Source organism: Rosa rugosa, chromosome 2 (assembly GCF_958449725.1).
Source record: "Rosa rugosa chromosome 2, drRosRugo1.1, whole genome shotgun sequence".
In the NCBI taxonomy this organism is placed as follows: Eukaryota; Viridiplantae; Streptophyta; class Magnoliopsida; order Rosales; family Rosaceae; genus Rosa; species Rosa rugosa.
The window spans coordinates 10366474-10391935 of record NC_084821.1 but is presented as its reverse complement, the minus strand read 5'-3'; the positions used below and the strand labels follow the sequence as shown (position 1 = coordinate 10391935).

Genomic DNA, 25462 nt, shown 5'->3' with positions numbered 1-25462 from the left:
GAAGCAACGTGAAACCCTAGCATGAGACGCCAAGAGATTTTCTAGGGGAGAGTTTTAAGGAAAGACAAAGTGTGGAGACCAAGAAAAGCTCAAAAGGTGTCTAGATACATTCCTAAAATCCCTAAAGGTATTTTGGCCGAAATAAAAGAGAGAAAATCAGAAAATATTCAAGGAATTTCGGCAAGATTATTTAGGGAGATATTCTAGAGAATTTTGTGATTGGTTGGACCACATCATAGGGCTTATGTGGCAAGCATGCATTGGAGGAAATTATGTGGAGTTAGCACATCATTGCCGTGAGAACTTTGAGAGAATTACACGGCTTGGAGAGCAAGGAGGCCGTGCTCCTATATATACTCCCTCTTTCTCAACGTCAAAGTTCCTCTCTTTTTACGTTTTAACTTTAGAAAAATCAGAAAAGTTTCTTAGCATAGCCGTGAGTTTCTCCATCCTCTAGAGCAAGCCACGAAGTTCAAGCAAGGCCAAGGAAGAAGAAGAACCAAGCCGTGAGCATCATCATCCATTCTCCACCTTGAAGCTTGCTTTCGAGATTCAAGACTCCATACGTTTTATCTTTCATCTCCATCTCCATCTCACGGTGTAATTCAACCTCTTTCTTTGTAACCTTGTTTGATTTCGTTGGTTTTGTTCTAGTTGACATATATGTTTGAACAATTGTTAATTTCTGGAATTTTATGATTAATTGAGAATTTTAAGATTCATATATTGTGATTCGAGAGTTGCTTATGTGAGTTTGTTTAATTAAATTTGCGTTATAGATATCTTTTGTATTTTAATCTTATGTGGTTCGAAACACTTAGGGTTTTGATATAAATGTTGCTAGGTTTAAGAACATGGATCAACTTTTTGTTTTGTGTAAACTTGAATCAAAGTAGTAAAGGTTTTGTACAAAGATCGAATTTAATTAAAGAGAATTGCAATTAGGTGGACTTTTCCATAACTAAGTTGTACACTTGAGTTGATAGCCTTTCTCTATGTCTAATGCGTTAAACATGTCATGATTGACTAGCTTTCTAGGGTTTGATTACATGTTTGATAGGATTAATCTAGGTGCTTTCGCTTAGGTTAATTAGCATTGATCGAAAAGTAAAATATGGGAAATCATTTGCTTTCGAATGTTTCACATGATCAACTCCTTTCTCATGACTTAGATGAACAATATTAGGGTTTGAATCGATTTTAATCATAGTTTCGGGTTTTGATCTTTGTTCTCTCATTCCATTCGTGTTTTTATGTTTTTGCATTTTAATTGTTTTCTTAACTTAGTTAATTTTTCGAAAACCAAAACAAAATCCCCCCTTTTTCGTGTAAAATGTTTATATTTGTAAATATCTTTGTGAATATTATACTTTGTTTTAATTTTAATTGTTTAATTGTTTGACAATGACAGGTGTACCCTCAATCCCCGGAATAGAACGATCCCTATTTGCTTATACTACTAACGATATTTTCAGGGTTAAATTATGCGCTTGCTCAAAGCGTATCACACATCAGAGAAATGGGTAAAGGGGAGGTTGTCTAAATAAGAAAGCACGTACAAATGGGTCACGACCTTACTTGAACAGGATCTGTTCTATAGGATCGTACCTCTGTGTCCTTGACTTCTAAGGAGACCGTAGATGATCGTTCTCAGTTGGGCACCAGCCCTCCTGGGGTGGTCGCTTGGTTGTCTACCGGGTTCCCCCTTTTTTTTTCTTTTTCACTTACGTTCAGCTTATTCGTTTCTTGTTTGCGAATGCATAATTCAAGTGGGCATTTTTGTTGCTACTTAAATGTAAGGCCAAAGGCATATTAGAAATATGCTAGTCGAAAATGACTGGTGTGACTGTCATATTTTGTTAATTCGATTATATTTGTACATACTTGAAGATTCTTTTGGCTTAATTGATCCCCCATTTGCCTATTTGAATTGTCGCAAAAGTGGGGTCGGAGAATCAATGATCTGACATGGAAACAAGTTTACCAGATATGCATTGTTACCCAGTTCTCTTTGTTCTACTTTTGAAGTAGCAGATCTTTGGTAGGTGCATTTCTCATATTTCAAATATTGATGTTTAAACTTATTGTTTACTGAGTTCTTTCTTTATTATTTATGCAGTTGCAAAACATGTCGTCAGAGTGCGTTTAATTGCCGGGTTGACATCGTTTTGCCCGTCTATATTCCCTTGTTGTTCAGTGGACTTTACAAACTTCTACAGAGAACCTGCTTCTTCTGTAACCATTTTTGAACAAGCCAAGAGCTGGTAAGTGAAGTTTGGTGGAGTAAAATTAGTGCTTTAAGGGCTTAATATGTTGCTTTATTGCTTTAAGAAGTTTATGCCTTGACCCTTCTCGTAGTAATGTCCTTTGGAACTCGTGATGAAAGGTGATGTTGCATTGGTAATATCTTCTTGGTGATGTTGCCTAACCAGATAATTCAACCAGATACACTATACCACAAAGTTAATCAGACGACAGTTCATTAACTGTCGTCTGAATGAAAAAGCTGCTGTTGTCTAGTAGCCTGTCGTCTGATTGACTTCATTCAGACGACAGTTAAAAACCATTGTCTGTTCAAGATTCACACAACATATATAGCTAAGTATGTGTCGTCTGAATATTTCTAAATTAAAATAATTAGGTTTAACTGTTGTCTGTTACAAACTCACACGACAGTTCATTTATTAACTGTTGAGAAAAGCTATATTACCTCAACAGTTTTAGGAAAACTGTGTTGTGTGATATGAATCTCAGGCAACACAACTACATGATGTCTGAAATGAATTTCACACCACACAGTTATAATGACACTGTCGTCTGAAATGAATCTCCAACAAGCGTCATTGTTATTTTAGTTGTGTCTTATGGAGATCACACAACATCAATTTGTTATTTCTGTTGTCTGAAATGAATCTTAGTCAACATATTATTGTTATATCTGTTGTCTGATTTTAATTTCAGACGACAGTAACTTTATTATACATGTTATCAGAATGGAGATCACACAACATCAATTTGTTATTTCTGTTGTCTGAAATGAATCTTAGTCAACATATTATTGTTATATCTGTTGTCTGATTTCAATATCAGACGACAGTAACTTTATTATACATGTTACCGGAATGGAGATCACACAACATCAATTTGTTATTTCTGTTGTCTGAAATGAAGTTCAGACAACATGTATTATTTGCTGTTTTTAGATGTGTTGTATGAGTGGATCTCAGACAATGGTTTTGTGAACCCTTCAGTTGTGTGATACCTTTGGAAACTACAGTTATCTGACCTATATATGTTGTCTGAATTAACTTTGCACAATTGTTGCAAATATGAACATTCATATCCCGAACAAATCCAAAATAAAACATTGTCATATATCAATGCCATCTGTTCTTACATTGCCAATCCAAAACATTTCTAAAAGTACATATCCATATCCAGATATGATCAAATCCAGCAATTCTAACCAAAAGTAACCTCAATCTAGCAAGTAACTAGTTAGTCACTCCCGCGCGATGCTGTGGGTTTTTGTACTTGCTAAGTTTTATACATTCGTTGTACTTCTAAATATTTTAAAAGCTGGTATCATATGTATATCCCTGGAGCAGCCCAACGTCATGAATCAAATGCACTGTCTCGTATGTATCCCTGAAATGTGAAATAAATTCATTCATGGTTCCAGGTGATCAGTAGCTCAATGATTATAGGATGTTCCAACAACTTGACATATTTATGGACCAACACTAACATTTCTGCAAAGCAACCAAAAAAAATCTGAGCAAGAAGAATTGAGCATGCAGATCTGGGAAATGAGATTCACTTACAGCAGAGACTGATTTGTTGTGGAATGTTTCTGTACTTCTCTCTAAACTACTCCTTATTCAAAACCAAAACAAAATGCCACCAAAATAAATTCACAAAAGAAAAAAAAGTAAAATTTTCAAACTTAACCGAGATGGATCGCTTACCTTTGAGATCAGTTCTCAAGCAGACTCTAAGCAATATTTGTAGTCCAAGAGTTGCAGCAACAGATGCAAAGAGAATGATACCCTGCATGAGCAAGCATAATAAGTAGAGAATCTAAAGATATACAAAGAACAGAAACAGGGCTGAGAAACAGTAGTTCATTATGAACAATGTGCACACAATTTTGCATGTCCAACACAGTATGGTGAATGTTGCAAGCCAAAGGTACTCATTCCTAGTTACTCAAACTTACACTCCAAAACTAATATATAGTCTTCCCTCAACCAAAGCTATCTCTCTCTTATCTCATCAACTATTGTAAGAAAAAATCTAACTATTTTCAAAATCATTCTAGTTAGCATAATTGATGATGCCTTACCACTGGGTGCATACGTTCTTTTCCAATAGCGTAATGAAAGCGGATTTGGCTTTCTCATACCATTGAATCAACAAAACTCATTCCAAACAAAACTACCAGAACCTCATCTTGCTGCTTGCCCTATATTCTACTTACAAAATTGCAAAACCATCAAGACTCTTCAAAGCTCAGAAATTTAAACTTAACACACACTTTTTGACCCGAAATATATGGCAGTTACCTTGTATCATTCTGTCTTCTATTGTCCTGAACAATGGGAAAATCCATATTCAGAAATTCAAAACTTTCCTCCCTTTTCTATTATTCCCACATTTTCTGAGCAAACCTAAAGCAAAGCATTGAACTTTTGCTCAAAATTTCTCAACCCCAAGTTGTAAAACACAACCCAAGAGCTCGACGCGGATCCGGCATTCACAACCAGGTTGCGATTCCCAAATCCCACATAGGAACAAAGTCTAAAACTCTACCATAACTTAAGGACATAGGAACATTATGCTTGACTTTAGAATAACTCCATTTAACATAATGAAAGAAACAAACTATGACTTTAGAATAACTCCATTTAACATAATGAAAGAAACAAACTAAGAGCTAGTGTTCTTAACATTGCAGCCAACACACAAAAAAAAAAAAAAAAAAAAACGTAGGGACATGTTCTATTAAGGAGCTAGCATAGACAAAAGGTAAAGCAGCTAGCATGCTAAAAATAAAAATGACCATCAAGCAAGTTCCATTCTTCTGCTGGACTTAAACTTCAATTGTTTTCTCTCCTTTAGCAGACTAATAATTCAAAAAAGAAAAAAACAGGAGGCTAATTACTTCAATTTAAACAAGTATACCTTCTTCTGATGGAAATCCAATTGCCAAATTCTCTGTAAGCCACTTTCTCATCCGATATTCCTGAATGTGCAACACCTAACAGAGTGCATGACAATGAGGAGATGATATTCTGATGTCAGAGGGTAAAGAGTAAGAACATAATACCAAACATATTATAATGATATAGTCCACAATACTATAAGCTACAACTAAATCCATGAGAGATATTTTGTAAGACATAATTTGGAAAACTAAAATTTCAAAGTCCAAATTCATGTATTTGACAACCATGTAACTAAAGCATGTATTCAAGCTTCAATATATAGTAATCATATACATAAATTCATGCCACCAGAGGTATATATATACACTGTTCGAGGAACTTACAGCTAGAACAAGAAATGGGATGACTAGCTTCCATAATAATTAGGGTAGATTTAACTCCAATGGCACTGAAAAATCCCACTGATCCAAGAACGGATAGCATGACAAGAACAACTCCAGAGAGACCTAGCAATACCTAGAATTCAACCATAAGAAAATATAATGATATAAGTAACGTGCCAATTGTCAACGTAGAGAACTACCACAAAAATATAATGCAATTTTCCAGTCCACCGAAACGCACTGAAAGTAAGTGGAATACCTTCGATGAAATGTAAAAGGAAGACAAACGAGGAGAGTCACCCAAAGTAAGAGAAATATAAGCGAACATCACAAGATAGCTTATCTGCAATGATATAGAAAACCACAACAAATCAGAAACAGTCCACGATATTACATCAAGAACAGTATTCATGAATTACAGAATTTCAGATCTTTTGGTCTAAAAGGAAAAGGCAACCAAACATAAAACAGAGAAACCACTCACCAATATTGTAATAACATCTGCAGTGCTTTCACTCTTAAGTTCTTCTTCAATGGAACTCTCCGATGAGAAAGATAGTGTTAAGTTTTTAGATTGCACCATTTGCAACAGCTCATCCTATCACAAATGCAATACAAATCTTAGACTTCAAAACAATAAATTATCTATTTTCATACTGAACAACCAGGAAAAAACAATTACACAAAGCTAAACTATAACTGAATTACAGAGAGGTAAACCTTTGCCAGCTCAATAAAGGCCTTCTCCAATGCCACTGCTCTTTCAATTTCATTCCCCTCTTTATTAATAGCATTGTTTACAGGATAAGTTATTATAAATGCTGATGCCTGTTTTGGAAATATCAAAACGTTTATCAAAGACTCCAAGACTCAATCTTGCTTTCAACTTAAAATGATTTAAAATACACTCAAGTTCAGGGAAAAAAAAATAGGAAAAAAGAAAGGATAAAATCATTACCTCGGAACAGTTTTTCGCAGAGAAACCACCTAAAGCAGTGCTGGGATCAAGAGGAGCTTTATCTGTGGTTTCTTATTTTTCTGAAAATTTATGAGAAACTAGACAGTACAGGTCAAGCATACAATTGATAGCAAAAAACATATTCTAGATCAAACAGTAAGAGCAGTAACGTGCAGATGGACAAAATATTTGAAATTAGACAAGCCAAGTGAAAATCAAATGAATCATGCCAAACCAGATTCATAAAGCCTTTAAATCAAATTTGGAATCCGAATAGCTGAACTCATCGAATAGCTGCTGGAAGGGCTAAATCAGTTGAATGAGAAGCAGCAGTAATAAATGAAATATGCAACAAAATTTAAAAAAAAAAAAAAAAAACAAAAACAAATCTCACATAGAAGCAACAACATAAATGAATTGAAAAGCCTCATATCTCTCAAATTCAACAAATTGCATAAACAAAACCTATTTCAGCCGAGAATCAGCAACACTGGAGAACCAGAAATCGAGCAAACACAGAATTAGGCAGAACCCAAGCAATAGTCCGATTAGAGAAAGCTCAAAGGAAGAGGAAGAAGCACTACCTTCAGTACCTTGCCTGGCCAAAAGCAAGCAACCCAACGCAAGCTGCACCATAATGCAATCACAAAATATGTTCAATCCTCTGCCAGAAATTAGAGAAGATGATGAGGAAAAGGAAGACCTGGAAAATCCAAATTCGAAAGCACCAAACACCGATCAGTCTGTGATTCTAGCTTCGATCAACAACCAATGGCAGAAACTCTGAAGAGGGAAACAATACCTTCGATACAAAACGCTCTTCTCTCCACCGATCTGAATCTTGCAAACAGACTCGACACAGATCTTCTTTCCCCTCGCAGAGGGTGAGTGAGAGCTGAGCCTTAACTCATCGAATGAGGGCTGAGAGCGAGAGGTTTGTGCTGGAATGGAATTAAGGGGAGAGGCTGAGAGCGAAGAAGGTTTGTGCGGGAATGGAATTAGGGCTCAGAGCGAGGGAGTTCTGTGCGGCGGGAATATTGGAAAGAGTTCTGTGCGGGACTGACCTAAAAAAATGCCAAGGCATTTGAGTGTGTGTTTTGGTTTCGGACAATTTAAAATAAATGTAAATTAATTTTTTTTTTTTTTGGGCCTTGTTAGACAACAGATGTACGTTGTTGTTGCTGTTGTCCGGAATTTGGCAATTTCATTAAAAAGATCGAATCTGACCATGTGTTGGCTAAGAAGATAACAAACGACTGGTTTAACAAATCTGTCGTCTGACTAACTCAGACGACAGAAAAAAAGCATGAGTCGTCTGATGAATGTCGTGTGATTAACTTATTCTTGTAGTGATATTACTACCAAATTGGAACTTGTGATGAAAGGTGATGTTGCGGGGGAATGATAGAGATTTTGCAAATATCTTGTTTCAGGTAGTTGCATTGGTAATATCTGGTTGAATCTAGTTAGGTTCTTTCGGTTCCAATTCTGTGAATCATTCTGTCACTTTAAATTATTAAATATTTTTGACATGATTTGAAGGTTGTTTTAGACACCTAGCAGCCACTTACAGTTGGGCTACTATCTTGCAACTATTTTCTTGGCTCATTTGGCACAGACGGGGTGGGGAGAGGGTAGAGGCCATAGTTTTACATCTTCATGTGAAGAAAAAGAAGAAAGTAGTAATTTAAAGATCAAAAGAGAAGGAAAAAAAAAAAATCCAGTTTTTGTTCTTAATGGCTCTTAGATAATTTTGTTATTATTCCTCTAACCTTTGTATGTCTGTTTTTCCTTCCTTTATTTCTAGGCATTTAGGAAACATTCTCTCTGGCCTTTTTTATTTAGCACAAGTGACAGACACCACAGGATTCTGATGTTCTTAGTTTTTTGTCTGATAGTAATTGTTGGTTTGCTTTTTGCTTCGTTAATAAAAAGCTGGTTCTTTAAAAAAAAAAAAAAAAAAAAAAAAGAAATTGTTATTTGCAATTCGCTAGATAGGAAGATAATATATATGTATTGTTTTTAATCTTTAAAACCCATAAACTAGTCTATATCCTATATTTTCGTTTGCATTGCTGGGTGCCGGATTTATTATTAGTTATTCTTTTTTATTGGTCGTTGTAGACTGGTGCCGGCAATGCTAGAGAAAATGTTATCAGAGGATGTAAGCTGGTAGACCTTTAACTGTTCAAGAAGAGGGTGAATCTTGTGGTGACGATGTTGATGCAGGCATATCTGATATATCCTGTGCATCCTCTGTTGTGACTCAAGATACTGCAACGAATAAGAGTACAGGACCAAAGAGCATAGTGCCCGGTGAGTTCTTTAAGCAGAAAAAATCCTTCTCGATCGGGAGATCTTTTGCCAACCAAGGAATGGATAGGTTGGCTCGAGATTAGTCTAAGCCCGCCTGCCACAGTTGAACTGAAACACTATATTAGTCCGTTGATCGATCTACCGGTAGGACAGTGTAAGCATTCTATAAAATCAATAGCAGTTGGGTTCTTTATCATCGCTCATTTAATATTTGTTTTCTTAAATTTCCTGCGCGAATAGTTACTCATGACCTCGCCTTCAAAAGAGAAATTAGCCTGTTAGTTTGGTCTTGTTTCTTTGTCTGTGTCGAGGCTTTGTTTCTTCTTTCTTTCTTGCATTATGTTGCTGGGTTCGTACTCTTTGTGAGCTTGCTGTTGATCCTTTTTTGGGATCCATCCGCTGTTGTTCCTTTTTTTTTCCCCCTTAATAAAACAATTGAATTTTCAAAAACAAAAACAAATTAACCTGGTATAAGAAATGCTACATGAATTACAGAAACTTGAGATAGCAACTAGTAAGGTAGAAAAATAATCATTTATTTGACGACCGGGATTTGAAGATTAGGGAAGCCCCATGCTAGGACACTCGTTAAAAAGTAATATATAGTTTTTCTTGTTGCGTTGCATTTGAAAATTGATTGCTGAGCAAATGCAAAACATGTTAACAAAATGCGCAAATTAATGTTGTGGTTCCTTATATAGTCTGAAGAAATTATGTGCAATGTTCTTGAGGGGATGCATGCGGAGTGTTTACAAGGTTGGATTAATTGTCAATTAATGACCAGTGGGGAAGCCAGATAAGGATGGTGACAATTTGCGCGGTGTCTAACAATGAACTTTTCAGCAGGTGATAGGGTCGAGCAAGGAAGATGGGAAAGCCAACATGGAATTGGAATTCAAGTCAAAATCAAGTTTATGAAAATCCAGAGGACGGGATGTCTACTGCTGAAAAGTTTGTTCAGGTGGATTGAACTACATTGACTATAAACTTAGCTGTTTGCAGGTAACCCTTATCTATTTCTTTGTGTTAAAACAAACAGAAAACACGTCAAAAGACTAAATATAAAACAAAGAAAGTGAAGAAAGCGTCTTTTAGGTTGTCTCCCAAGAAGTTCTTGAATTTAACGTCTTTCAGCCAGACGGAGTACTCTGTGGATCAATCAAAGGTGAAGAAACCCTTGCGAACAATATTCTAAGGAGTTGCGCAAATTTATTCAGGTGAGACTTCTTGTTTGGATCCTTTTTGGGGGTTGAGTCTCTGGGACCTAATGCCTTCATATATACCTTCAGGTGAGACTTCTCGTTTAGGATCCTTTTTTTCACAAATTCACACTAACATTTACGACGAACTCACACTAACAGGAAAGAGACGGCCAGATTTGCTCCAGATCTGGTCAGCCACAGATCAACGGTAAAGAGCCCCATGTGGATAACCACTCTAGGTGGATGGCAGAAGTTTCCTACATTTGACACCCCATGACCTGAAGAATGGGAGTGTTTTGTGCGTCATATGCTACTCTAGTTTTCTATATATAATCTAGGGTGGCTGGGAAGCACGAACTTATTCTTGCACTTGTATATGATACATAGAAAATGGTTCACAACAAATCTTGTGCTGTTCTTTATTCGCGTCTCTTACTATTCTTATTGCTACTCTTCTCTTCCAAAATAACATTTGCTAGGCTCTCTGCATCTTCAAAATCAAAATCCGGTACGTAATTAGTCCGTATCTTAATCATTTAATGAATCATACATTGTTTGATTGACGAACATGCAATCACTTATTATAGGATTGGTATATATCTATATAGGAAAATGATTGTTGGCTTCAAATGAGGCCTGAGATTTGTGGCATCAATGTTAGGTGTCATGTCATGTCAAGCACATACATCACCTATTTGTCACACTATGTCATGTGATTCTTGAGAAAAATACCATCTTGTCCTTCCAAAATATGATGGCTCTAAATTTTTTTTTTAGAATATTTTTCTTTTCTTCTTTTCATTACACTCATGTTTACATTTAAACAACAAATATTTTTACTTCAATCAAGAAAAGGAAAAAAAAAAAATTTCATTCTACTCATGCATTCTTAGACTACATTTGATTCTTGTCAAACACCAGATCATGTTGAATCCTAGTTCTTAAAAATTGCTCAATGTGCAAATAAAAAGAAAAGTACAAAAGCAAAGCAATATACATGTAATTCAATCAAGAGATTTGCACATACATTTGAGTGTATATATCTGATCCCTTGCAGAAGCACATGTATATGAATTCGAAGTTTGTTGGGTTCCTGTAATTAATGAAAATATAATGTGAAAATTAAATATTCATATGATTATATATATATATATATATATAGTTAGTATTGTGGGGTAGAAAGTTATTCGTACATAATTTTAAGGGCTAATTTCATTTTACCTCCACACCTTAAATCCATTGTGCCCCTGCACTTCTAATTTCATCATATGTATTCATGTGCTCTCTAATTTAATCAATCTTATACAATCATTAGTTTTGCCTTCAAGTATTTTGTAAATTGAAAACATGGCTCTAATAGGCTCCCTAGTAGGATGATGATTTACTAACTTGGGATGCAAAATTATAACGTAACAGAGTAGAATTTCAAAATCTAAAATGAAACATAAAAGAGTAAAGTTAGTGTTATAAGATTATTATGTGGTAAAATATATTATGTGAAATTAAAAATAAAATTATATTTATTTATATGACATGACATCTAAAATTGAGGTCCTAAATATTAGGTCTCACATGAGGCCCCCTTTATGGTCCATCTATATACTAATTTATTTTTGTCTGAGCCAATTAATTATAGAAGAGAAGACCTGGCTGGACCTGCTAATGAAGTTTAGTAGTTACAACGCGAGCAAACCGTTTTCACGGAAGCTGGAGTACGGACGGAAAGCTACAGTACCATCTCCCCCGGAGCCAATTTGTTGTGGGCAGGGACCTACGAAACCTTAATTAATGCAGCCGACATAGTAGTGAAATGTTTGCTTGTTCTTACAAATAAACCAGCGAAGATCTACAGCAATTCGACTTCCAGACAAGACCATTGTCTCTTTGTAATAATATTGGCTTCGTTATTTGAGCCTTTCAGAGGACTTCTTTGTTGTTATTTACATGTCTAGACTATTGTTAACATATTTGTATCATTTTTCTCTTGATGAAAATAAGGCAGATGATTGTTGGGCATCAAATGAGATATAAGATTTGTGTACTCAATTTTAGTTGTCGTGTCATGTCAAGCACACATCATATATTTGCGTTCTATATATGAGTAGATTTGTCCATTGATTATATCTAGTTCGGTACCTTAACAATTATCAATTTTGTTGAAAATTTGTAAAAGTGATCTACACGACCTAAATATTTAATTAACAGTCGAGATACTGAAATACATTTGAAAAATGGGTCCCTCAGTGGATATATATATATATATATCCTATCCAGAGCGATGAGTCGCTCTGAAATTTCAGAGCGATGTTAGGGTTTAGGGTCACTTTTCGGTCGCATATCCACATCTTGACAGTTCAATTTTTAGGTACTAATGTATAGATCATCTTTGCAAAATTTCAGTCAAATTGATGGTCGTTAAGACATTGATAACACTCTTGTCTAAAAGGCTATGCTTTTGTATATATCCCTTCCACTAAGGGATCCTCTTTTTTTGGCCACTTTAAGGGATCCCTTGTTGGACCCACTTTCCGATCGTATTTCAGCATTTCGATCGTTCAGTTTTTAGGTCTTAATGTATAGATCATTTCTACAAATTTTCAGCCTAATTGATGATTGTTAAGATATCGAATTAGATTAAATCAATAGACGAACCGAATCTGTCTAACCTCAACCGTTCGTGTTTATAATTGTAAATCACAGTTTTGAATGCATTAACGATGATCAATTTGGCTGAAACTTTGCAGAAATTATCTACTCATATAGACTTAAAATCTAAACGGTCAAGATTAATGTAGATATATATACAGAGCCCTTCTAGTTAGGGATCCTTTTTTTTTTTTGGCCATTTTAAGAGATCGCTTATTAGTTCAACTTTTCGATAACATCTGGCATTTTAAGAGATCTATAATAAAAAAAAAGGATCCCTCACTAAAATTTGAGTTTTTTTTTTTCTTTAGTTTAGATTATTGTAGAAAATAATTATGGCTGCTATTAACATGAAATATTTTCTTCTATCACTTAATTCAATTTAGGGTGGTTCTAGTTGGCCTCCAAATTTGATATTTGGACATCTATTACTTATTAAACCTTCACTTCACTTTTTTAAATACTTAAAAAGCTTAATTTTATCAAAACACCCTTGACTAATTAAATCTGTATATATTGATCAACAATTTGTTGTTGTTTTTTTTTTTCTTCTTTCTTTCCTTTATTTTTTTTTGTTTTTTTGTATCTCTGTTTTTTGAAAGAAATGTGGATTTCATTAAAATGCATGCCAAGATGGCCATTACATATCCTTCTGTTGCCTTCAACTATAGACAGATCAAGAAGTTGTAGTAAGAGAAACTACTGTTATACATAGAGATAGACCACCTATATTCGAACTAATCGCTCACTTATTAAAGTGAGCCTATAAACTATGGGGGTTTTGAGACATAGCATATAGGCCCAACACCACACAAGAACCTAGCTTTCTTGCTCGCCCTTCAAGCTAGGGCTAGAAGGTTTGGCTATGTAGGTCAGCCATAGAACTTCTTCCGCACCAACTTTCCTTGGTTTAGGCTCCGAAGGAGAGGTCCGATCCAATATGAAGTGGGTCCGACAGTAGCCCAACAATTTGACAACCCCTTTTGATCTGGAAGAACTAACCTGGGCCCAAACAAAAGCCCATTTGGACATAACATTGGCAACCCCAGTTACTATGGGCACCCAAGCCTTTGAAAGCCGACCACTGATAGTTAGCCTAGCAGCGCCGCCGGTCACCGCCGTCATCCTCAACTTAGTTGCAGCCCCACTAGCGCTGCTGCATAGCACTTGCAGTGCACCTCCAATTGCCCCAAGCACTCTATTCCGTACAGTACTATGTCTAGCCACAGGACTAAAAGTTTCCTCATAATCTAGCCCCTTAGCTTGACTAAATCCTTGAGCTACTAACCTTGCTTTATATCTAGAAATACTGCCATCAGGATTTTTCTTGATTTTGTATATCCATTTGCTTCCTACAGTATTTCTATTTTGTGGACAGGGAACAAGAGTCCATGTACCTTGCCTCTGTAGAGCCTCAATCTCTTCCAACATTGCTTGATCCCACTCACTTTTACCAGAAGCTGCTCTAAATGATTTTGGTTCAACAATTTTACTTATATCAGACACAACAGTAAATCCACTAAAGAATGGAAGCTCAGTGTATAGTTGTTGTTGAGCAACTGCAGAATAACAGTAAAAGTCCTCAAAACCTTTCTGCTTGACAATGCCATTCTTGGCCCTAGTCATCATGGAGTGGTCATTATAATTTTGGTGAACTATGAAATTAAGTTCTTGAGGAAGATTATGATCTAGATTTCCACCAAACTGCAAAGCATTCACTTCATCATTATTAAGTGCAGAAATATCACTTGTCACAATATCTGTAGACTCGATGTTGTTCATTGTATGATGGGGAACTTCTGCAGCAATACCAGGACTAGGTATCTCAGTATGCTCAACCATTTGATTCACAATATCAGGAGCATCAGTGAAATTTTCACTTGTACTCTCAGAGATCACTACAACAATATCGGCCTATAGTGACCAAATCCATAGTGACCTAATTATAATGGTCACAAATAATATTGATTTACTGACCAATAAGAAGTACTGGTCATTAAACCACTCGGCGGTAATAAAAATTGAAAGCCCGCCCGTTTTATAATTTGTAGTGACCACTCTATGACAAATAGTGACCTAGTCAGCTTGGTAAGTAATTTTTTTTTTATTAGTGACCAAATTTAATCGCTGTCAGGGACTCTAGAAACCACATGTCTAATTAGTGACCGAAGAAAACTTAAAAATAATTTCGTAGAGGCGGGATTGTTGGCGCCTGGCAGTTTCTTGAGAAAAGCGAAAAAAAAAAATTGAAGAGTTAAGCTATATCTGGACTCCCTCCACCAAAAGCTCAGGTTTACATTTCTTTTCCCCTCTCTCTCTCTCTCTCTCTCTCTCTCTCTGTGACGCTCTCGCTGATCGGAGAGTCGAGTCTCCGGTGAGCTTCGATCGTCGTCCGGTTCGGAAAGACACTTCAGACTTTCAGTAATTTCCAAGGTAATCAAAATCTCTCAGACTCTTCCAATTCTGCTCTCTGTCACTGTTTATACTTGAATTTGCTTCACTAGTTTTCACTTCCGGTTCCTGATCGGATCAACATCCTCTTATCTATGCATGCTTAATTTTTCTTACCTAGTTCTCTAAAATCTGATCCGACTTGAATCCGGTCCTGAACGAAATCAATTCTCTTTTGGATCAGCCTAGTTCTCAGATTGAATTGAAACTTTTGGTTTGTCTTTTCGATCAATTCTTGTGTTTACAGCCTCGATCCATTCCTCTATCTTCTCACTCCCTTAAGCATAACCGTAATTCTCTCAGCGTCATCTCCATAGCTTCGATCTTTTCACGTTTGCTTCGCCTATCTTTCAAGTCGGCACCGTCGTCAAATTAATTTCAGGGGGTTTGGTTCGCCATCAGTAGTAGAGCTTCCTCTGTTGTCTTCCGCTCTTCCGCTACCCTCTCGTTAAGCAGGTGTGGTTAATTTTTCTTTACCTTGTTCATTGTTAAGTACTGTTCAATTAAGATTAGGATCATTAGGCTGATTAGCTATATGTGAATTAGCTTTGATGTCGTTATTTTACAGAACACATTGATTTTGAGAGGGATTTGAGGATTGATTGAAGTTGGAAAGATTCTACTAGGTAAGGGGTTTTGATTCAATCAATTAAGAGTATAGTAATTTGAATCATTGAAGTGGTCTGGGAGCATCACTTTTTGTTTATTGATGTTAAAGAAGTCTGCGCATTGTGAAATCGGACTGATAACCAATAAAAAAAGAGTTTAGACTTGGGATTTAGGAGTTTGCAGCCTTGAATGATCATAACCCAATGGTCTCTACTCTAATTCTCAGCTTCGTTTTCACTTTCCGCGCTTCTGTTTCTGAATCTATTTATCTCTTGCCATTGATTTGATTATGTAGTTGAATTTTTAATTTCATACATAGATATTGTTCTGAAAAGTCTCTGACTTAACCCTTTCATCTCTTCTTTGTTAATTTTCCTTTTGTGTTGTGTATTGTTGGATCAATTTATGGTACTTGGTGAGATGTTACTCAAGGGGGCTTGTGTGTGTAGCAATTATACCCATTACTACACAGTCTGATCAAATTCTTTTGTTTCCATTGTCAACAATATTATATGAGCTTTTGACACTTCCTATATTACAATGGTTTGCATCTGAACAGAAGTTCTTTATGTTTTTCAGCTAGGGCACATGGAGCAGTAGCTTGAGAAAACTCTTGATACTCTGATGTCCAAGTGCAAGTATTTATTGATGATGCTCTCTCAGAGTTTAATTTCTTTGGTGAATTTAATCCCTCAATAAGCCATGAGGGATTAGTACAATGCTCAAATATTTGGAGTCTGTCTTGGCTCCTTGTGCTGCATTTGTTGTTTATGCTTGTTAGCCTACGTTTATTTGAATGAATTGAACACTGCAAATTTCATAGATGGAAGGGACATTCTGAAAACCAAATACAATGATATAAATTTTAAATCATGACATTCTACTTTTGCTACTAATCAGAAGATTTAACTGCACCCCCAAAATAAAAGACGAAGAACTTTATGTTAAATTCATAAAGGTGAAGCAAGCATTAAAATTAGTTTTTTTACTTTATTTATCCAATAATTTCACTGAAGCTCTATATTTTAGAACAGAAGCTCTATATTTATGTTCTCAGTTGTGGAAGAAAGCAACCCATTAAAGAAAACAGCAAGACCTTGAGCTCAGCTCACAGCTGCCCTCCTAATTCCTAGAGGTACTTTTCCTTGCAACATCACATTCTTGCATTTGTAGAATTGGGTATTTTGAATGTGTTCTTATTATCAAACTGTGTTGGTTTACTGGGTGTGATGGAGAATTCTGTGGATTGTGATGCGCATTGTACCTTGTTGGTAGTTTTTGAAATGAGATGAATCTGATGGTCATGAGTCCTAGTGTTCTTACCTTTCAACGGTTACTTTAGACAATAGTTTACTAGTTTTAGTCTATTGCTTTTGTCTTTAGAAGTCTGGCTCATTGGTGTTACTGTTCAGTTTGTACTCGTGGTGTCGAATCAAATTTAAATGTATATGACTATATATGATTGGATTAAGCCACAAAGAGGAGCTCTTTCTTCTAGATTATGGTTTGATATATTGTAAAGGGGCACCCAATATGCTGCAGAGGTTCAAAACTGTACGGGAAGATAGGCATTGGGAGTAGCTTTAGTTTAGACAGAAAGCTGTGCAATTCTTAACACTGTATCACTTAGGAAGTTAGGAGTGTGCTGTGATAGTTACTAGGAAGTTAGCTTGCTTTCAGAAATCCCCCGGCTCCCCCTAAATAAAAGAGAGTTTTTCCTTCAGTTTTTCTCTTACTGTTTTTAGATTTGGATCTGGTACAAGACATTAGTGTGTTATCTCAGTAATACTTTCTGAACCAATCATTTCGTTTTTCTTTTGATCATTGCAAGCAACTTGTAAGTTAATCTAATAGGTAATATGTTAAGGCTTAGGATTTCCAGTTTTCATTGGTGGCTTCTTGACTGGTTGGATGATGTTAGGGATGCTCTCTATATAAGTTTAATTGTTGCATATGTTGGCAGCCAAGCATAAAGATTGAGTGCAAAGACGTCTATAAGTCATTTGGTGAGAAGCAAATATTGAGAAGGTGTGAGCTTCAAGGTGAATCTAATATCAAAATATACTATGTTTATTTGATTATGGCTTTTAGGAATGTTTATTGTTTCTTACTAAGAATTCCAGATATCTTTTTTATATATATTTTTTTCCTTTCCAAAAGAACGGAATGAAAGCCATGGTTGGCTTTAAATCTCTATATTGGCCACTGTTCAAATTTTTGACTCCTAAGTTTCCTTAAATCTTTAACCATCGCATGATTACCTTTTAATAAATAGCTACATAAAACCCATGCTAGTTTTTTATCATCTTCGATCATAGTAGATATTGTAAGATCTCTTGGCCTAATTCAGTATATTTATAAGTGTTCTGTTACATTTAGCTTAGTTGCCAAAACTGCATTCTTTCTTTTTACTTGGAAAACGAAATTCAAATATGATGTAATTTTGAATCTGCGTCTCTTTATTTGAGACTTAGACTATAAATTCATCTTCAAATGCAGTCAGCGATTCATTGGTGTGGTTAATAGGGTTCTAATAATTGGAATCTGCATATCTTTTGCTGCTCTTGTGGTAACTCTCTCTCTCTCTCTCTCTATATATATATATATATATATATATATATATATATATATATATATGGTGTGGTTAATAGGGTTCTAATAATTGGAATCTGCATATCTTTTGCTGCTCTTGTGGTAACTCTCTCTCTCTCTCTCTATATATATATATATATATATATATATATATATATATATATATATATGTATGTATGTGTGTGTAATGTCTATGTCTTTCCCACATCAGTTGTGCTATATTTAATGATTGCTGATAACTATTTAATTGAAAGATTAGTATATATAAGTTTAGTCTGAATTAATATGCATAAGTTAAATTTTAAGAAAAGAAAAAACTATAGAAAATCAAGATTTAATTTACATCATATTGTTACTTAATATGGTCAATTGTGCTGTTTATGTTTTGTTTATTTGATTTATTTTCAATACTTTGTCTATTGCTAGAACTAAGCTATAATGGTGATGGATAAGAGTTGGATTCAACTAGCCACTAGGGGGAAGCCAGAATATACTAGCATTTCTCCACACATGCTCTGCATGTGCAAGTTATTTTTTTTTTCTTCAGAAAATAAAAAATAAAAGAGTTGGTTATTGCAGAGAAAAGAAAATGGGAGAGAGAAAAGTGGGTTGTGAGTACTTTTTTTTAATTTTTTTAATAAAAATACATTTTGTAAATGTCTTAATTATCCTTGTGATTTAATTAATTCTCAAAGTTTATTAATTTTCTAGGGTCAATTCTGTCAAAATTTTAGATTTTGGCTAACAAAGCCTATTCTCTTAATAATAGTATAGATTAAGGGTATGAAAGAATTCATTGATTTTGCTACTGCCCACATGAAGCCAGGGTCCAACTTAATCCCATGTCCGTTAAGGTTATTAAGAAGTGAATAATTATCTTCCACTATCACTGTTGTATGATTTTTTTTTTTTTTTTTGCAATCATATGTTAGTTTACTAACTTGCTGCATATTTATTATTGCAGATTTGTGAAGAGTGGTCCAAGGTCTGAGTTTTAATTAAGCAATATATCTTCTGTTTAGCTTTTGGAAGAAAGACTTAAGAAGTACATCTCTCGACTTGGTTAACTTTTGGAAATACATCATTATCCAAGTTTCTTTTGGTAGTTCTTTGGGTGTTGGTACTATGTATATAACTGACTTTGGATTTAAAGTTCAATAGTTTATGAGGGGGATGAGATACATATTTTGTTGGAGATTATTGCTAATGTTATTTTGTTCAATAGCTTTTGTACCTAATGATGAAGAAGATTGAGATATAGTGACTAACGGTTTAAGTATTTATGACCAAATTTGTATTGTTCATACTAAAACCCATTGGCATTTAGCGACCAGATCGTAACTTGAAATGATCAATTCTTTTTGTCACTATTGCTTTCCCGCCAAAGATAACAACCAAAACAAATTTTATATTTAGTGACCGGCACTATCCACTATGGTCACTAAATATAGCATGCGAGTCTTTTTTAGTGACCAAATTAGATGTTCTAGTGACTAAAATTAGGGGTTTCAGTGATGAACTCTTTGGTCACTAAAAAAGGTCACATTAGTGACCATATTAATTTGGTCACTAAATTGATTTCATTTAGTGACCAACTTTGTAAACTGGTCACTAATTACTATTAGTGACGACCCTATAGTGACCACTCAGTGACCACCATATTTTGGTCACTAAATCTGTTTAGTGATCAAATTTGCCATCTTTTGTGACCATTGTTGTGGTCACTAATACCAGTTTTTGTTGTAGTGGATATCAACATCTGAATGACTAGAATTATCAAAACCTGCAGAGTCATTACCAGAATTATTTTCTTCAACTTCATGAATTCCTGCTACATCTTCAGTGTCATGAGTGGCAGTATTAGACTCATGAACTCATATATTTTCTACACAAGTTGTCCTATCAGCATCAGTAGTGGCCACAAAGTCTGTGTTAGCACCATTGCTAGAAAAGGGCAGGCCTGCTGTTGAAGTAGGTATATTGATACTAGAAGTAGTATCTAAATTTTCATTTTGGAATGCTGAAGTAGATGGGACAGGAACCCAGGGATGAAGAGTAGTGAGTGAGGAAGAAGATGGAAAGTAAGTAACAGGATCAACGGGAGATGGCTTAGGTGGAGATGAAGAAAGAAAGGGAAAAACATTCTCATCATGAATGACATGCCTAGACATCCAAAGTTTATTTCTAGAAATACTATAGCAAAAGACTCCTTTGTATCCTAGAGCATACCCTAAGAAAACACACTGTGTGGTTCTAGGATCTAACTTGTCATGGGCATAAGGTCTGAGATAGGGATAGCAAGAAGAACCAAAGATTTTCAGCTGAGAGATATCTGGAAGGTTATGAAATAGAAGCTCATATGGTGATGACATGTTTAAGGATTTGCTAGGCATTCTGTTTATAAGATAGCAAGAATGAGCAACACTATGGAACCAAAACTGTTTAAGAACACCAGCTGTAGATAACAATGATATTGCAGTTTCTACTATATGTCTATTTTTTCTCTTAGCAACTCCATTTTGCTGAGGAGTATGAGGGCAAGTGATTTGATGTAAAATGCCTTTGGATGAGAGAAAATTATGAAAAGGTTTACTATTGAATTCACCACCACCATCTGTTTGAAATTGCTTAATTGTAGAACTGAACTGAGTTTCCACAAAGGCACAAAAATGCACAAATTTGGCAAGAACATCAGATTTATTAGTAAGTGGAAAAATCCACACAAACTTGGTACAATCATCTATGAAAGTAACATAGTATCTATATCCCTCAATGGATAAGCATGGAGCTGGCCCCCATACATCAGAATGCACCTTGGTAAAGGGTACAGATGTTGTTGTCACAGAATCACTAAAAGGAAGTCTATGCATCTTGCCTTCTAAACAGTACGAACACAAAGACCTAGAGGCTGAACTAGGTTCTTTTATTTGTGAACTAGACAACATTTTAGACATGACAGGTTGAGAAGGATGACCTAATCTTTGATGCCACACTGGAAATGATGATGATGAGCTGACACAAGCAGATGGAGATGGTTGGGATATAGATGATACTGGTGGAGACTTGAAGAGAAATAAACCTTCCTCACTACTCTTTCCTTGATAGAGAACTGTTTTGGATGCCTTGTCCTGCACAGCAATATTAGCTTCATCAAGAGTTATAAAACAACCATTGTCTCTGCATAGTTTTGTGAAAGATAACAAATTCATAGCTAAGTCTGGAACATGCAGAACTTGTTTCAATTGTAAGACATGATCAGCAGGTTTAATGCAACTAGAGCCAGTGTGTGCCACATTCAAACCTGTACCATTACCAATGGTTATCTTGTTGTCAGAAGAATATGGTTGAGCAATTGTGAGATTTCTCAGTTCTGAAGTCATATGGTGAGTTGCTCTAGAGTCTCCTATCCAAATTTCACTGTTTGAATGAGTGTTTGATGGAGCAGCCAAGTTATTGGATGAAGAGGCACCATTGCTAGGATGGAAACCACCAGGAAAACAAGAGCTGGATGATCCATTAGATACCAAACATCCTCCTCCTTGAGTTTGATGAAACACACCATTAACACTGCCTGTTGATTGAGCAGTTAGAGCAGCCAAAGAAGCAGGAGCATCAGAACCCTGATAAGCAAAGTTGGTTCTATGAGAGTAGTTCAAAGCAACATGTCCTTTGAGGCCACAAATTTGGCAGGTGGGAATAGACAAAGATGGATGTCCCTCAAGAACATTAGTTCTGTAAAAGCAGTTAGCAGCTGTGTGACCTTTCTTAGAACAAATTTGACATTCAGGAGATGGTACATTGCTTGAAGGCCTGAATTGTGACTGAGAAGTTTGTTGAGGTTTGTAGTCAGGGTTCTGATAGCAAGTACTTGTAAGATGACCATGTTTGCCACATATTTGGCATTTATGAACACGAAAGCATGTGTCCACAGTATGACCCTTTTTACCACATACAGAACACTCAACACCATTCCCATTATATTTAACATCTTTATTTTTTCCTCCACCCTTGTTATCCCAGCCTTTACCACTTCCATCTCTTTCTCCAGTCCTTGTCTCACCTCCTTGAGCTACCATAGCACTTATGGTAGACAAAAGAGAAAAACTTCCTTCAATTCTTCTTTCTGCAGCAAGCAACTGAGACCTCAAATCTCGAAGAGAAATAGGTGTTTCTTTGCCTTCAACAACAGTTCTAACAGTGGAGTATTCATCAGGGAGACCATTCAGGATGACAATGATAATGTCTTCTTCTGGAATAGAAACTCCTACTGATAAGAGCTGATCTCGAGCATTCTTCACACGTTGCAGATACTTCTCAATTGTCTCACTCCCCTTGCGAAGTGTTTGTAACTCAGTCTTAAGCTGCATTATACTCACTCTTGACACAGCAGAAAAACATTCTTGAAGAGAAATCCAAGCTTGTCTAGAGGTTTTGCAACCTATTATCACATCTACAATATCTTCATCCAATGTGGCCATGAGTAGACTAAGAAGAGCCATGTCTGTCTGCTTCCATGCTCTATAGGCTGCAGTTTCTTCCTTAGTGACTTCACCTTCAGAAGTAAGAACATATCGAGGAGGGGCAACTTCTGAGCCATCATAAAAACCAAACAATCCATTTCCAGCAAGTGTAGACTGGAACTGAAAACTCCATTTGATGAAGTTTCTTTCTCCAAGTCGCATAGTTATGATACTCAGTAAAGAATGAACATCAGAGTGAGAAAGACTAGGAGTAGTTACACCTTGAGGAGCCATCTGTAACCTTTATGTTTTACTGCAAAGAGTTCTTACTAAATAAAGTTCTGTTTGTAGCAAATTGCAGCATTACACTTCAAGAACAATATTACTTGAATCAAAACACTCATAATCACACACAGTAGAGAGAAATCAGCTCAAAATTTACTTTGCTCACTAATTGCATCAATTTCGACACAGATATCACATGTGGATAGCAGTTTTGCTCTATAATCTTGAAGTATGCACAGTTTGCAGTGAGATTTTGCTCGAGAATTGTTCTATAGGCTCCAATTTGACTCTGATTTGCTCTATATATATACTCCAAATTTGCTATAAGGCTCAAATACACAAGATTTTGCCTCGAGAATTGTTCTATAGGCTTCAATTGTTACTCTGATTTGCTCTATATACTCCAGATTTGCTATAAGGCTCAAATACACAAGATTTTGCTCAAGAATTGCTCTAACTGCTCCAAGTTTACTCCGATTTGCTTTGATTTACTCTAGATGCTTCAATTTTTACTAGAAATCTCAAACTCATAAAGTTCATAGTTCTAAGAAACAAGATCAAGATCGAATCACCTGAGGAGAATATGAAAACCAAAACCAAGCTTCGATGAAGATCAAAGCCACAAATCCAAGTTGAAGTCGAAGATGACCAAACTGCAACTCGCACCAGAACTTAAGCTGAATCTGAGTATACAAGTGACAGAGAATCAATTAACCTTGAGTGCGGAAGCATGACTCACAGGTCCAGGAGCTATGGAGCTCTGATACCATGATAGCCATGGCAGCTGAGATGAGCTAGGGTTTACAAAGATCACACAGAAATTGAGAGAGAAGAATCGAGAAAAGATTAGGAGCTGTATTTCAATTAACCAAAATCTAGACAAAAAGAATCGGTCCACCTATTTATACACACCACAAGAAAACTAACTAGCTAACAAACTTGATAGTTGGAAATAGCTGGATGGAACCACGTGTCACACACTCATTGGGAGCTTCTGGAATCTGTTACAGTGACTAACAGCAAGGTCAACACGACTTTTACATCATGGTCAACACTGGGGTGGTCGCTTGGTTGTCTGACGGGTTCCCCTTTTTTTTTTCTTTTTCACTTACGTTCAGCTTATACTTAAATGTAAGGCCAAAGGCATATCAGAACTATGGTAGTCGAAAATGACTAGTGTGACTGTCATATTTTGTTAATTCGATTATATTTGTACATACTTGAAGATTCTTTTGGCTTAATTGATCCCCCATTTGCCTATTTGAATTGTCGCAAAAGTGGGGTTGGAGATTCAATGATCTGACATAGAATAAAGTTTACCAGATATGCATTGTTAGAGCAAGTTCACTCGTAGTCAAGAAAAGGCAAAGTCGAGAAGTCAAGAATTCGACCAGTCAAGTTACTATTCACTGCCACTGGACATGGGTTTCCACCCGTTTTTTTCTTGACCGGGCAACACTGTTCATCTTTTACTGTTCATAAATTTTACTATTGGGTCATTACCGTTGGATTACTGTTTCAATTGAAACCAACGGCCCAGATTAAAGGACCGTTGGAATCAAAATCACTTAAGAAGCCAATGGTTCGATGCCAAGTGTCCTGCCGCCCACTCAATGTCGCTACGCGACAAACTTCTGCTGCAGGTCGGCCACGTGGCGCTTCTGGATTGGTCAGTGTCTTCCACCCTTGGATTTAGCCGCGTCTGTCTCTTCGCAGCCTTCCTGATGTCACCCACGTTCTCCTGTCCTGCAGCGCTGGCAGCTCCATGACTTTGGGCAAGAAAAAAGTCACAGCCTTGCCCTTTTCCTTGGCCTGGGTCATCAAAAGCCATCTTTTGGTTGGTCTAAACACAACCGGTGGAGGAGTGTTTTTGACAATGGCTGGTCAACACATCATCATTCCCTCACTTTGCCCGGGCAAAGTGATACCGCTGGACTTGCTCTTACCCAGTTCTCTTTGTTCTACTTTTGAAGTAGCAGATCTTTGGTAGGTGCATTTCTCATATTTCAAATATTGATGTTTAAACTTATTGTTTACTGAGTTCTTTCTTTATTATTTATGCAGTTGCAAAACATGTCGTCAGAGTGCGTTTAATTGCCTGGTTGACATCGTTTTGCCCGTCTATATTCCCTTGTTGTTCAGTGGACTTTACAAACTTCTACAGAGAACCTGCTTCTTCTGTAACCATTTTTGAACAAGCCAAGAGCTGGTAAGTGAAGTTTGGTGGAGTAAAATTAGTGCTTTAAGGGCTTAATATGTTGCTTTATTGCTTTAAGAAGTTTATGCCTTGACCCTTCTCGTAGTAATGTCCTTTGGAACTCGTGATGAAAGGTGATGTTGCATTGGTAATATCTTCTTGGTGATGTTGCCTAACCAGATAATTCAACCAGAT

General features: G+C 36.2%; 1 protein-coding gene and 2 long non-coding RNA genes across 9 annotated transcripts; 2 read left to right on the top strand and 1 right to left on the bottom strand.

The window, feature by feature from the left end:
- Positions 1-3342: 3342 nt before the first annotated feature.
- LOC133728317 (uncharacterized) lies at positions 3343-7563 on the bottom strand. Of its 6 annotated transcripts, XM_062155730.1 has the most exons (10): positions 7312-7563; positions 6510-7212; positions 6272-6379; positions 6036-6149; positions 5811-5894; positions 5552-5684; positions 5185-5260; positions 4566-4591; positions 4346-4472; positions 3343-4050 (listed from the first exon to the last, which is right to left on the bottom strand). In XM_062155730.1, the coding sequence occupies exons 4-9, from the start codon at positions 6132-6134 to the stop codon at positions 4438-4440; spliced, it is 453 nt and encodes a 150-aa protein (XP_062011714.1). In that variant the 5' UTR covers positions 6135-6149; positions 6272-6379; positions 6510-7212; positions 7312-7563; the 3' UTR covers positions 3343-4050; positions 4346-4437. The 6 variants fall into 6 exon arrangements, with proteins under 6 accessions (XP_062011714.1, XP_062011710.1, XP_062011709.1 ...); XM_062155726.1 differs by lacking the exons at positions 4346-4472; positions 4566-4591 and having other exon boundaries at positions 3343-3876; positions 3969-4050; XM_062155725.1 differs by lacking the exons at positions 4346-4472; positions 4566-4591 and having other exon boundaries at positions 3343-3870; positions 3969-4050.
- Positions 7564-14876: 7313 nt separating this feature from the next.
- On the top strand, positions 14877-15827 carry LOC133729915 (uncharacterized). Its single transcript, XR_009856544.1, has 3 exons — positions 14877-15106; positions 15372-15580; positions 15693-15827. It is a non-coding gene; the product is annotated as an uncharacterized LOC133729915 (long non-coding RNA).
- A 491-nt stretch (positions 15828-16318) lies between these two features.
- Positions 16319-18821, top strand: LOC133728022 (uncharacterized). 2 transcript variants are annotated; one of them, XR_009855512.1, is made up of 4 exons: positions 16319-16868; positions 17697-17775; positions 18233-18302; positions 18752-18821. It is a non-coding gene; the product is annotated as an uncharacterized LOC133728022 (long non-coding RNA). The 2 variants fall into 2 exon arrangements; XR_009855513.1 differs by lacking the exon at positions 18233-18302.
- The last annotated feature ends 6641 nt before the right edge of the window (positions 18822-25462 follow it).

What these genes read in the sequence shown, in the direction of transcription:
- LOC133728317 (XM_062155724.1), bottom strand. Translation starts at nt 6,134, where the DNA reads ATGGTGCAATCTAAAAACTTAACACTATCTTTCTCATCGGAGAGTTCC. An exon ending in CAGATGTTATTACAATATTG is followed by an intron (nt 5,895 to 6,035) that starts GTGAGTGGTTTC and finishes ATATCATTGCAG; the next exon opens with ATAAGCTATCTTGTGATGTT. An exon ending in TGGATTTCCATCAGAAGAAG is followed by an intron (nt 4,051 to 5,184) that starts GTATACTTGTTT and finishes TTGCTCATGCAG; the next exon opens with GGTATCATTCTCTTTGCATC.